This window comes from Haemaphysalis longicornis, unplaced genomic scaffold, assembly GCF_048455015.1.
Source record: "Haemaphysalis longicornis isolate Haplotype H1 unplaced genomic scaffold, Haemaphysalis longicornis Haplotype H1 scaffold_19, whole genome shotgun sequence".
Classification (NCBI taxonomy): domain Eukaryota; kingdom Metazoa; phylum Arthropoda; class Arachnida; order Ixodida; family Ixodidae; genus Haemaphysalis; species Haemaphysalis longicornis.
In genome coordinates this window covers 5625159-5638267 of record NW_027526288.1, presented here as the reverse complement: position 1 = coordinate 5638267, position 13109 = coordinate 5625159, and the positions used below count along the sequence as shown (strand labels likewise).

The 13109-nt window shown below is 45.7% G+C and overlaps 1 protein-coding gene across 1 annotated transcript in view; it reads right to left on the bottom strand.

The window, feature by feature from the left end:
• Positions 1 to 9580, bottom strand: part of LOC144166813 (annexin A13-like) — a 41924-nt gene extending 32344 nt beyond the window's left edge. The window contains exons 1-2 of the mRNA XM_077696302.1: positions 9520 to 9580; positions 2928 to 3022 (exon numbers count right to left, since the gene is read on the bottom strand). Of these exons, the coding sequence (XP_077552428.1) occupies positions 2928 to 3022; positions 9520 to 9580 (156 nt within the window). The remainder of the gene's footprint in view (positions 1 to 2927; positions 3023 to 9519) is intronic.
• Positions 9581 to 13109: the final 3529 nt, after the last annotated feature.

Genomic DNA, 13109 nt, shown 5'->3' with positions numbered 1-13109 from the left:
GTTGATGCTAACATTTATAATTCCATGTCTCACCGGGATAAGCTGTCACAAATTTTCTGCCGAGGCGAGGCGGGAAATTTTGGATGCACTCTCCTTTACGACAAGGCCTCGCCCTATATGCGGTCAATCTAGTTTGAAGATTTCTCGTAACGAAGTTCCTCGCCCTAACTTCGTTCGCTCATACGACGCCTCCTAATGAATCAATGCCCCTTACGTATTAGAAAGATACAAAACGCGAGACTTTCTACTGGCAAACTGAGGGAAATCAAATTCAAAAATGCCTGCTCCATAATTTCAAAATCCAAACTGCCAGAGTCCAAGGCCAAATTTTATTTCAACTCAGCCAAAATCTAATTCCAACGCCCAAGCAAAAAATCCGAAGCGAATGCCGAGCGTCGCAAAGGCAATTATGACACAATCAGTAGACGTCGCATTCAAAACGGGAGTGACCGAGAATAGATTCCGTCCATGGAAGGCATTTTTTTTCTTGTTACATCATATCCATGTGCCCTCCGGTTGTGTAAAGTTGGCTGTTCTGGTGTGAAATTTGGTTACTACACCGATATTAGTGAGTCCAAGAAAGCTTTGCTTTAATAAACACCTGGGCACTGTTTTTTTTTGCACAGATTGAAATGCATTTCTTTTTCTTACATTTATCCTGATATATAATTGGTTTCTCATGTATTTACGCCATATTTTCTTTTTGCTGATTCGTATCTTCTAATAAGAACTATGAAGTCTTCCGTGCCTACAAAAAGTAACTGTTATAACAGGTACTGTCACATACGTGGACAGCGTGGGGAAAACCATTCTTCTGAACGTGTACGGGCGGGTTTTTCAATGCGCAACATTTGGTTTAATGATTCTGGTGCCGATTAAAGCACCATCTTAGACATTGACTTTTTACTATAAACAATGGCTTTTCCGACAGGTCTAAGACAGAGCATTGCAGCCACTGCGAACAGCCGCTGCATTCCATTGAATGCCGCATCGTCGTGTTCACGCTGTGCGATGCAATAAACGTCTTGGGAATATCTGCAATATGTCCCAGCAACACGCACTGCAACCAAGCATGTTAAACAAACCACACCACACTATGCGGGAAGAGGTTCTACGGCAAAAGCCGTAAACGTCAAATAAATGCCTTCAGCCACCGATTACGCAACAGAGCGATAGAGTGATCCTATCCCTTTGACAGGGACAGCTGAGGGTGCCAACGAGGGTATAAATCTGGCTGCGTTCCTCCTCGCGTGGCAGGATAATTCACCGTGCCACGAGCCGGCTTATAACCATAAAAAATAAACCACAAAAGAAGCAAGTGCCTCTGGTGCCCCCTGGGGTACCCGTTTGTTCAGGCTGCATTACGGGCCAGGGTAAGCCGTCAGTCTCCTGGGTGTTACAGCAACGGTTGAAGTAACTAGCCCTATGCCTTGGGATAGACAGCACTCCATGATTGGGTGTACTGGCAGGTTCTATGTCGGTAGAACGTGGTACAACACCTAGAAGCACAAAGGCCAAAGCGTAGAAGGGGTAGAGCGCTACTAGTAGATCCAAATGGCTGAACCTAATGCTGCACGGACGAAGCCGTTCCCAACTGAATTACGCAAACACAATGAAGCAATACCGCAGTCCGTCATACCTGTCGCAGAAAGAGGCGCAATTGTTTTTAGTTTCAAGCAATGTTGATATCTACATGAGTGTTCCATAAAATTCCACACGCCTCGCGTGCGTCGAGTATCCAATCTCCGAGGTTCATTCCACCCCGATGCTGAAAGTCCCGGCTTCACTTTTCGCTCGTTAAATTCTAGATGCCCTATAATTTAGGCCGACGTTTGGCGCGGTACGCCAACATTTTAGTGCAATTCTGACCTATTCCGCCCTAATATCGGCCCTCCTCAAACGCGAAGTACCGTGCGACGGACCGTAAACGTCGCTTCTCACTAGACTTCCTAGTACACAGCACATATTCAGTGGTTTGACATTGGTTTAACCCGCTTTAAAGTTATTTCTTGCGTATTTTTCCTGATGTTTTCACTTCATAAGCAGCTTCGGTTCATCCACCGATACCCGTAATGGCTCCTGTCATCGTCACAAGAGTGCAAAGAATATGGCGCTAAACTGTCGAAGATGAAAATATACAAAAGCCACATATAGAGGCACCATATTTGGCGCATGTATATGTCGTCGTGTCTACTTTTCTCTTCGCCTTTCTAGCGCCCTATTCGTTTTACTGCAGATATTTACGAACTACCTCAACAAGTTCCCACTCATGACAGTAACAATTCACAATAAGACCATCGTGAGGCTAGCGATAGCTTATTATTCCCATTAGAACCCACACGTGGAAAAAGGTCTTGTACTCCATCGGACGCCGGCTCCCCTTCCTCCGCACCCCCCTCCCCGTCACTTCTGCTTGATGTCCGCTGTCCTGAATGACGAATAAAAGTTAAGATGAGGCGCATGCTAATCGGTTACCCAGGGTTGTTTTGCAAAACACACTCATAGCCGCTCCAAAAAGCCCATGCGCCAGACATTGCAAATGACCTGATAAATCGGACACCTTGGAGAAGCATGTTACTGAGTGCATAATTGGTACCCATTGCCATAATGGTTGGCAGAGGGATTGGCAAGGTTAGTAGGAACATAAGAAATATCAACGTGTTTCATATTTGCGCCCCCCTCTCACAGTGCTTTGAACGTTAAGAAGTCAGAGTTTGTAGGTGTTTGTGACGAAGGTGCTAGCATTTCGAGCAAGATGAGTAACAAACACCCCTTTTGGTAGGCAATTAGCTTTCACCTTTTGTATTCGAAATAATAGAATTTAGAAGTTCCGAACGCGGAAGACAAGAGACAAATCCTAGGGTTGTTTACAGAGGGTCTGCGGGATAGTAGTCCGTAGGAAAAGCGACAAGTCGCAAGATACTTACGCGACGAAACAATTTCTTGTACTCTCTAACAATCTCGACCCTCTGGTCGCCAGATCGGGTGCACAGAATATCCTTGATGACCGCCTCGTCCGCGCCTGCGAACGCAAAAAAAAAGTTATCTATGTTTTCACATTTGACATTACTAGAAGACTGTTGAAAAAAGACAAAGAATGAGAAGAATTAGTCAGTACCGCAGGAATGTTATTAGGTGAGGCAGACTTAATGCTAGCATTGCCTGACGAGTGCCCCTGTAGTCTCAAAGGTATACCGTCCTGTTTAGGAAAAAAAGCGCAATTAAGGTATTAGAAAAAAGGTAATAAAGGACTTCACGCGTTTAGTAGTGATAGTATGGTGAAAGGAGATAACTGGTCGAATAGTGATTTACAAAACAAAAATTACAAAAATACAATAAAAATGGTAAAACTTTCCCCAAGCACAGCACCTGCTGCCATCTGCTTGCGGACTTACGACACCACCGATAGTTCTGACGTGTTCACCCATCTAGCACAACGGTAAAACAACCCTCACGCTTGAGTAGTGCACAGATTTTTTTCCGAGATATTGAACCAGACGTAAAAACAGAGAGATGTATTCACGCAAAAGCATTATAAAATATATTTGGGATTTATTCCGAACAATCCTATTTACGAAACGAGTACATAAGAATGCTACGCGAGGTTAACTCCACAAAAAAATGGTTTTAACTGCTCGACAGTAGAAAACATAAACATACTGCAAAACGTTTGGCATATAAACTAACCATGTCCTTTCATTGCAGTCCTTAGAGCTTGTGCGTCCGCTTCAGCGTTGAAGTTTGGGTATGGCATCAGGGTTCCGCCCTGTAAAATATGAAAGAATGAACCACATATAAACATTTTTGGACAGTATAGCCTTTGTAAAGCTTGTTATGGAGATACTGGAAACGAATATTCAAAGTAAGAAAGGAGAAACGGGAAACGAGTATTTAAATTAGGAAAAAAACTTCAGGGAAGCTTGCATTCAAGCGCAAGACAGGAATTGCAAAGCTGTTGTAGCCCAGTCGAAAATGACGATAAGAAAAATTTCTGTAGTTGGCCGTAATTTCGCGGGTTCTTCAGATGCCATGTTTCTGATGTGCTCTCGTGTGTCGTATTCCTCCACTGATTTTGGTGTTTCCTTTGCCGAATTCCTGTCTTGTCGGGATCCTTATGTTCCATCGATAGTTGCAGATAGTTTGAATGTTACTACCCATTGTCAGGAGTCGCGTAAATGGCACGTGCGTTGTGACTACAGAAATGTTTTTAGTTGACAAAATTGGCTTTGTCGTTTCGACAGAAGTGCGTGCAGTAACAACAGATGACTTTGTCGTAACAACAGAACTCGTGTTGTCACAAGAAAGGTTTTTGTCGTACGACAGGAATTCTTGTTAGATTTTTGCGGCATTCCTGTTGTGATTTTAGACTGGGAGGGGATCATCGATGTACACGAAATTTAATTTTATTTTCGATGTGGTGTAGGGGTAAAGTCAGCGGTATAGCATTTGAATGAGCTGATGTTGAGCAAAGCCATTCGTCGTTTTCACACGGGGAACTGCAAGCGCGATTTATCGTCTCTAGCAGATGCTTTGCTCGCCGAGCATTTCAAAGCGCGGCTTCTTCTTTGCCCGTGCGAAATTTACGCGGCCAGGCTTGGGGAGTCAATGATCACCTACAGCAGCTTCGATATTCAAGTAGCGGCTTATCTACGGCAAAGAGCGCATAGGCACGACCACACGAGGACGAACTAACGAGGAGAGTACTCTATTACATGTCTTCCTGGTTTGGAGCAAGTGTTTCCACGATGCAGCGAAGGCTAGTATTTTGTTGCCACTGCTGGCCAATTTGCCTAAGTAGGTATGCTGGGCTTGAGAAACTTGCGCTCCAGGCATCCGCCGAATCAACGTAGGAATTGTTGTGTTTTTTTCCGCACCCTTGCCACCTATTGTTACCCCTTTCGATGAGTGAACACATCTTCGCAAGCTTGAAAGGTGCCGAAAGCGCCACTTCCGCGCCATATCTTTGCATGACATTCTAGGGTTTATGGGACGTCTTGTGAAGATAAGGCGCAACTCTAGGTGGCCTTTTCCCCACCTAGCAAGCTTGTTGGTATGTGTTCGTGCATTGAAAGGGCTAAAAATAGGCGGCAAGGGTGCGGAAAAAAACACAAAATTCCTACATTTACTGCTGCGTTGGAGTAGTCTATCAAATTCCCGTTTCATGCGGCAACGTTTACGTCGGACAGACTTGCGGGTGGGTGAAGATGAGATTGCGCGAACACAAACTTTTAAGTAATCACGCAAGCGGACATCTCGCTATTCATTGTTCGGCGCGCACGTGTAAGCCACTTTTAAGCCACTCTTCAAGCAAGTTAAGATATGTTGGTGCAAGAATAGCAGAGCAACAGAGATTCGAGAGGCTTACCATATCAGGAAAAAAGGGAAATGGCGGTGCCAGCAATACATCGATTGTTCTGCACAACAGTGAGGTGATGTTTATAGACGAGCGTTTGTGAAAATGCTCACCACATGTTGTTGTGTTATGTTTTGCGTTTTCTTTTGCAGTTTCGCCCGTGCACAATGATGGGCCCATCTGTATTTATGTGTGTTTCTGCGTGGTATAAACTTTAGTTGCAAGTCTGTGCCTGTCTTTGTGCACGTCCCTCTGTGTGGCGTCTTCATTAGCGCAGTTTACCCCTTTTGAGAAAATGCACCAACTCGCCCAACAAGTCCTTCTAGATTAATGCTAATGCTGAAGTACCTTTTTGCCGATCTCCCTTAGTGGGTATTTTTTCTTGACAAACGTGTATGTTGGACAATCCTTTCTCCCGAAGAATTTCCAGGAATATCCACCCCACCTGACTGCCCTTTTACCGACTTCGCAGCTCAAACTATACAACCTTCTCTCCCCCTCAATATATCCCCCTGCATTCCACTTCCTTCTGTTCTCTCACATGGAGACCTACCCCTAAAAAAGCGTGCTAGCAAGGCGAGGGTTTGCTCTGACGAAGGCAAGTATGTTTGCTGAAACCATGGCAAAAATCGCTACCATGTTCGAAGTATTGTTTTTTGGTGTTCTCTACAATCTTCGAAGTTTTATTACATATATACATACATGCATACTTACGTACGTAAATACGTACGTACGTACGTGCGTACATACATACATACATACATACATACATACATACATACATACATACATACATACATACATACATACATACATACATACATACATACATACATACATTTTGCCTGGTACACACATAAAGAAGCTGCTCTGGAGTGAGGCGTTCTGCACACAAGGAGGAAGCACTGCGGTCACGTTTGAAAACCATACCGGAAACGTAAACAGCGAGAGAAACATTAAACGCCGCCTCTGTTTCTACCAACTGGTTATCTATTTTCTCAACAAGCAAAGAATTAAAAGAAACCTATGTTGATGTGTTTGGGAAGAAATTAAATGTCGGTTTGTCGTAAGAATTCGTGTTCCCTTTTTGTGGCCCCCCGCTGGAACGGGCGTTGGTTTTCGAGTGTGTATCTGCCCCAACTGCCCGTGACTCTATATTACCGGATAAAAACATTCGCACAAATGAGGCGCTTTATCAAGTTGTGTGGTTTGGGCATATTTGTTTTCAACAGAAGATATTACGAGCGGAGCTGTTGCACAATCCGTAAATTACCCGTTGCAGGAAAACATACCAATAAAATGCCGAGCGCTCGTGAGCGAGTCGCAAAGACTAAAAAAAACTGGAAAACCACGGGGAGCGAGAAAATGTCGAGCGTTCGTGAGCACGTGTGCCTTGCGGTGACCGCCGAGTCCACCTCTCGTGTAGTGGCTTTAGCAAAACAACAAAAACTATGGCGCTGTCGTCAACCGCTAACGCGCATATAAACACGACTCCAGTACTGATGCTAAAGTTGAAGAGACACCCTCTCTAGAAAGATCATTACCGCCGCTGCATTCCCTAAAAACGTATATGAGTAATTGGAGACATGGCTACGAGTGTGCCAATCCTTCAGAGAAGACTTGCAGATCCAACCACCGCTGCCTCAAGTGGATGATAAGGATCTGGTAGAAGTATACGAGGCTGAAGGTTAATTTGCATCCGCCACTCACCGCGAAGGAGACGACGACCTGTTTGATGCATCCGATGACTATTACTAGCACCTAAACTATGCAAATAAACGATTATATTAAACTTAACTTGGCGTCAGCGGATGCTCATATACAACCGCCTCGCCTTGAAGCCTTGCACTTCGTGAGTTCAAGCTTCCCCAATTTTTTTGTTCTACCAATCTTTCAGTGAAATCTTCCTAACAATCTTTCAGAGCTCCATAAGCCTCGAACGTGTAGATTTTATTATGAGTGGAGAAACAAAAACATTTTTGTAAACCAACCAAAAAAAAGAGGAAACATAGCTACTCAGGCCATGGTTATGGAACAGTCCCAGTGGTGATTTTATGTATATTCATGCGCAATTAGTGCTGTAATTAGACGAACGCATATCTTCGAACTACTAAAAAGTCCATTGAGAAAATTTACGTTCACAGACACTGAGGGACAAAAGCCGAAGCGCTGCTGAAAAGTTACTTTGTTTCATTAACTTGATCAGGAACACGCGCTTCAATTACTCAGTTATGTAAACTCCGCAACTATTTTTAAGGATACTGCTATGCGGTCGCAGACATCAGATGTGAGGTCAGAAACTCACTGTTGCTCCGGCACCTCCCAAAGAGCTTCCGAAGCCACGGTCAACTGGACTGTACCCTGCGCCTTGTGCTGCTCCATAGATTCCACTGTGCCCTGAAAAATAAAAGCTCCTTTATTAAAAGAAAGACGGTTCAAACGCCAAAATGCTTTGACCATGTCGGAATTGAGTTCGTATAGACGACGGCTATAGATCTTGTGGGACCCAAGCTCAATTTCGAAAGCAGAAACCGTTTTTTTCTTAAAGCGACTGACGTGCAGCCGCTTACCATTATCATCGTTTTGAAAAACCATTGTGTAAAGTTGCATTTCCTCAAGTGACGTTTGGTGCGACATAAACCGCATAAGTGAGGCATTAATAACTTCGGTTTAAAACAAATTGTGCCGGCGTTAGGTATCTGGCTAGGCCGCCTTTTGGTGGTGCCCCGTAAGCCGGGCTAAGTTTTTTAAGGTGAAGTGTAGAGTAGGCGGCCAGGAATTCCGTAACCCTGATAAGCGCCCAACCAGCACACATTCTGAGCGTTCTGGCATATCGGAACAAACACTTGCGTACTATTAAATACTGTTTTTAATTTGAATAGTATCCAGGGATTTGTTCTGATATGCAGGTAACCCAGACTGGTCACCCGCACAAAGCGTTTTCTCTTGGAAACGCTAAAAAAAGCGTTTCCGTTTCCTCTTGGAAACAGAAACGATTTGTGCGGGATACCGGTACTTGTATATACGCAGGAAGATAAATTTGCAGAGGTCTCACCTCCACACCCGAGCTGCAGCACCAACTGCCTCGTCGGCGCCCAAAACAGGAGTTCTGCGACTGCCGCTGCTCATTGTTTCAAGCTGGCCTTACCCACGAGGCTAGGCGTGATACTCTTTGTGGTTTAGGGGGATAATTTTAGAATCTCAGAGACTGTGGCATTTGGAACGCCAGAGAATGCGGAAGTGCTCGAGAATGCGGCATTTTTTATGCTTCCGATCCGTACCGACACGTCTCGAAGAGCTGTGCATTTGCTAGCATTGTGTCAGTGAGCAGCACGCGAGTACAAATGTGGCCTGCCGCAACGTCTTGGTACTGGTGACGGCTACTCCCGTTTAAATTTTGAGCGCGACTGAAGTGCGTCACGTTGTAAACTTGCTGACAAAATGCATGTGGAGTATGAACATCTGACAGTGAGCGTTGCAAATGGGGGATCTGGTGGAACAGCATACTGTTCAGGGGGTGATCCCTACATTGCACGAACGCAAGTGGGTAGTTGCGTGCCGTTATAAGCCTACCCCATGGTTCGTTTGCAGCACATACAGTGGTCAGTTGAACCTGGACGTGATGATCAAACACCACTTTATTTTCTCAGAATTTGTAGCCACACGAAGTCTGCAGACACAGGCCACGCAGGGGGCACACAGGAAGCTAGATGTTGCTGATAATCACGTCCACTAGTCCATGTAGGAGAATATACAAACAAAAGAGAATATATAACCATTTTGTCCTTCCAGTGATGACACACGGAATGGAAACTTGCGCCCTACTAAACAACTTGAAAGCAAACTTAGTTCGGCTCAGCGGGGTATGCAAATAAGAATGGTACGAGTAACGCTGGGCGAAACGAAGCCAGCTTGTTGGCTAAGAGAGCCAAATAGAGTAAAAGATATCGCAGCTCAAATAAAAAAAACGATATTACCTTGGGCAGGCATGGTTAGGCAAAATGACAACGGGTAGACTACCAGTGTGGCAGAGTGGATAGCGAGACACGGGGCTAGACAAAGGGGCCACCAATTACTCGGTGTCGGGATGATATAACGAATTTCGGAGGCTTAAAATAAACTCGAGCGGTGCGGGGCAGCAGCGGTTGCAGGTCGAAGGGAGAGACCTTCGCCCTGCAGTGGAACCGGGGCGCTGTTGATGACGATGATTATTCCCGGCAGGTCCATGGTAACTTTTTCTTCCTAAACTTGAGTGGGTTATAAACGCGTCTGTCCTATTCATATGCTTCTAGAGACCTTTATTGAAAAAGCAACAGATCACTATGCGGATCGAAATGCCGGCGTTAATGTCTCACCAAGGACGTCTGAATAAACATAAAAGGCTCGGCTGGGTAAACAATGGAAACGATTTGATGAGAGCTCAAAATGGTGCCACATTTATGAAAAAATCCTCTAAACCAAATTTAGTTGGGTAAACGTTGCACTAAGATGGATTCTAACCAGTATCCTTTGGAATGCAAAAGTGGTTCCGAAAAGTACTCAGGGATGCAGAAAAATCTGAGCATTGCAATTGCAAAAGAATCTATTGATTGAGTCAAAGGGCATGTTCCTGTTGTTAGCGTACCTGCAGATCTGACAAGGATGACTGCCCAATCTATCAATCAGAGTAACCGAAAAATCAGGGACACTTCTCAAAAGGGAGGATTGTAATGTGACTTGCACACGAGTGCAAATCGAGCACCTGAATTCCAGTGCACAGAATAACCCTACTGCCTTCCACCCGTCATTTGTTTAACAAACTTCATCAGTGGGTTTGCGGCGATGGAGTCTGAACCAACTACATCAACAGCATTTCGCTACACACAAGACCCGCATGCCCGTTCCAAAATTCAACACTGATGTATTTGAATTCACTACATTAGCAGGAGTTATTAGGTGTGCAGGAATATTTTAGGGGAACCCGCTTGTCGTAGCTCTTCAGGGTCACATTATTTCGCCACTGACGTCACTCGGCATCACGCATTCAAACAGCGGCAACAAAACGATCATCCATTCCGCTGCTCATGTTCGAACCTGGCTGGCCCCTCGCGTTACGTAGCCGACATCATTGCTATCGCGCCACAGAGGCACACTTTATTGATAGGAGATATGGTGAGGGGGATCTTAGCGCTGCGCTGTTGCCACGGATGCTGCCGTAGCTATGCCGCAATTAAGAACACATTATTATACGATAAGGAAAAAATCGCGAATTAGCACATTATGTACCCCAAATTGTTAAAAACTCAGTCTAGCGTGGGTTTATAGGCACTTTCACGGGTTACGCGGGCCTCTCTTTGAGTGCCAACAAAAGTTTTATACTGAACGTATTCCAGAAGGGGCGCCACAGCCCCTTTGGCGAAGGAATGCTCCGCAGTTGACCGGGAGGACGTTGAGTGGAGATGTTTTACTTTTTTTTCTCCGTCCTATTCAAATTTTTAGCGGTCATGCTGAGGCGTTGGTTTTGCCCTGACCACGCTATCTCAACACACTAACAGATGGTGCCGGCCCTGGGGTTTCGCTGGAGCTCTTGCAGTGCTCTGAAAAGTTTTCCACGCGCTTGTAAGTCCGCCTGTTTTAGTTGTCGCTGTCAAAAACTGAGGGGGGGGAGCTCATTTCCACTGATGGTGCGAATGACGCGTATGTCGTGCGAGCCATGTGTTGGGACGTCATTGGTACGGCCACGTGTTCCATCAGTCTGGAGACATCGATAACGCGAAGTAAACGCTTCCTTGCCGCGCAGGTCGTTAAGTACGCACCGGGGACTGTATTTCTTCCCGACTACAACGGCCAGCACAGTGCAACACGATCCACTGTGACTAAAAATTTTCACCTCAGCCTTTCAAAACGGCAAAATGGCGGTTACCAGGCTAATGTTACATGCCTATCACGTGAGGTTTCTTAGCTGTAACGCTCCACATTGTTCACAGCCGGTGTCTAGAACTGGTGGTGCGACTGAACACTTGTTCGCCTCAAGTATTGAGACATCGAACGTTCCTGCTTGCATCTCGTATTTCTGGACGCACTCGCCACTGTTTAGCGTTTCATATATTGCCACCCGTATGTATATCCCCTAATTTTCTCTCTCGCTTTCTGCAATCACGTAGCAAGTATATCGGGTGAGTTCGTTTTGCTGCCCCCTCATTCCTGCACAAGAATCGCGACCACAAATATTCAAGCTTGGCAGTCAAATGGTGTCAGCCATATTATTACTCTCTTGGGGTAATCTCGCGATGGGGACATGAGCAACCCTATTTTTTCAGAGAGAGAAAGAGATCGAAAATCAAGTTTATGTAGGTACAACAAAATCACATTTTATGCTGACGCTGTGAATCGGGTCGCTGAGGCCTCCGTCACGGCACGTCCGCCTTTGCCTCAGCCTTCCCATGGTTTGGCCAAGGAGTAAATTAAAATCATAAAAAAAATTAAAACTCTTCAGAGCGGCTGCCTTAATCCAGGATACATTGAGCTCTGGCTGTGCCGACAGCCTTTTCGATAAAGCCGAAATAACCTACGAGACCGGAGCTGGCCAAAGTTCTCCCAAGGCTCTTATGCAGGGTGAATATAGGGTGGGTGCAGGGTATATATGTTGCAGCCGACCAATGCATGTATGAGGGTCACAGGGTCTCCACAGAAGCGGTGAAGAGTCGAAAATTCAGTCCGGTGTAAGAGGTTAAGTCCGGAGGGGCGTGAGAAGTTCTTTAAGTGCAGAGCACAGAATAATTTCAAACACACGAGACGCCGACCAGTCAAAAAATCGTTCTTGACGTTTCGGCTTCCAGCACGGAAGCCTTGTGAACAAGGCTTCTGTGATTGTGAACAACGCTTCCGTGCTGGAAGCCGAAACGTCAAGAACGATTTTTTGACTGGTCGGCGTCTCGTGTGTTTGAAATGTATTCTCCCGGCCAGACGGGATTCCGTCACTGTCTCGACTTCAGTACAGAATAATCTTCTCCGGTCTCTCGGTACGAATTACGGTGGGGATGCATGCATTGTACGGGACAGCCTATTGTGTTACGTAATTTCCTGGTATGAAACTACAGAATTCATGCACTGGGCACGAATTTATCAGCGCGGGCTTAGCCGGCAAAATCTCGTTCCACGAGGTTGGCGGTTTTGTTGCCAGGGATTCCGCTTTCAGCTGGTGCCAATACATTCCTGACTGGTCTTATTGGTGATCTCTGGCTTGCTTAGTCGTACTACTTTGACGTGAGCTCAACCGTTGCCAAAGTTGCGACATGCCTGCTGATAGTGTGTTAGGATGACTTTTGCGTCGCTTTGGTTAGGCGCTATCCCCGCCTAACCGCCTTAGAGGGGGCTGTGTGCGTGGACTTAGCTTTAGCTAACCTGGACGGCTCGTTTAAATCCGTGGATTTAAGCGATGGTGGATGTCATTCCGGCTCTGCCGGCGTAACAGTCTGCGTCCATGTGGGCGGTAGGTTATTTGTCCACGTACAGTTCTAATATTGTCCTAGCTCAAGTTTCTCTGCGATCTTCGTGATGCACAGGGTGCACGTGGCATGGTAAGACAGGCACACCTAAGTGTTTTCTAATGTATCGGGGTACATTACATAAGGACAGCTGGGTGGCTGACTGAAGGCAAAAGCACCAATCGTGTGAGGATGAACCTCCCCGTTTCGGTTGCACGCAACCTCGATCTTTGGCAGGACAGGTGCTCCTCTGGTAAATCCTTGGCCTAGTTGTGGATGCCAAGTCACCG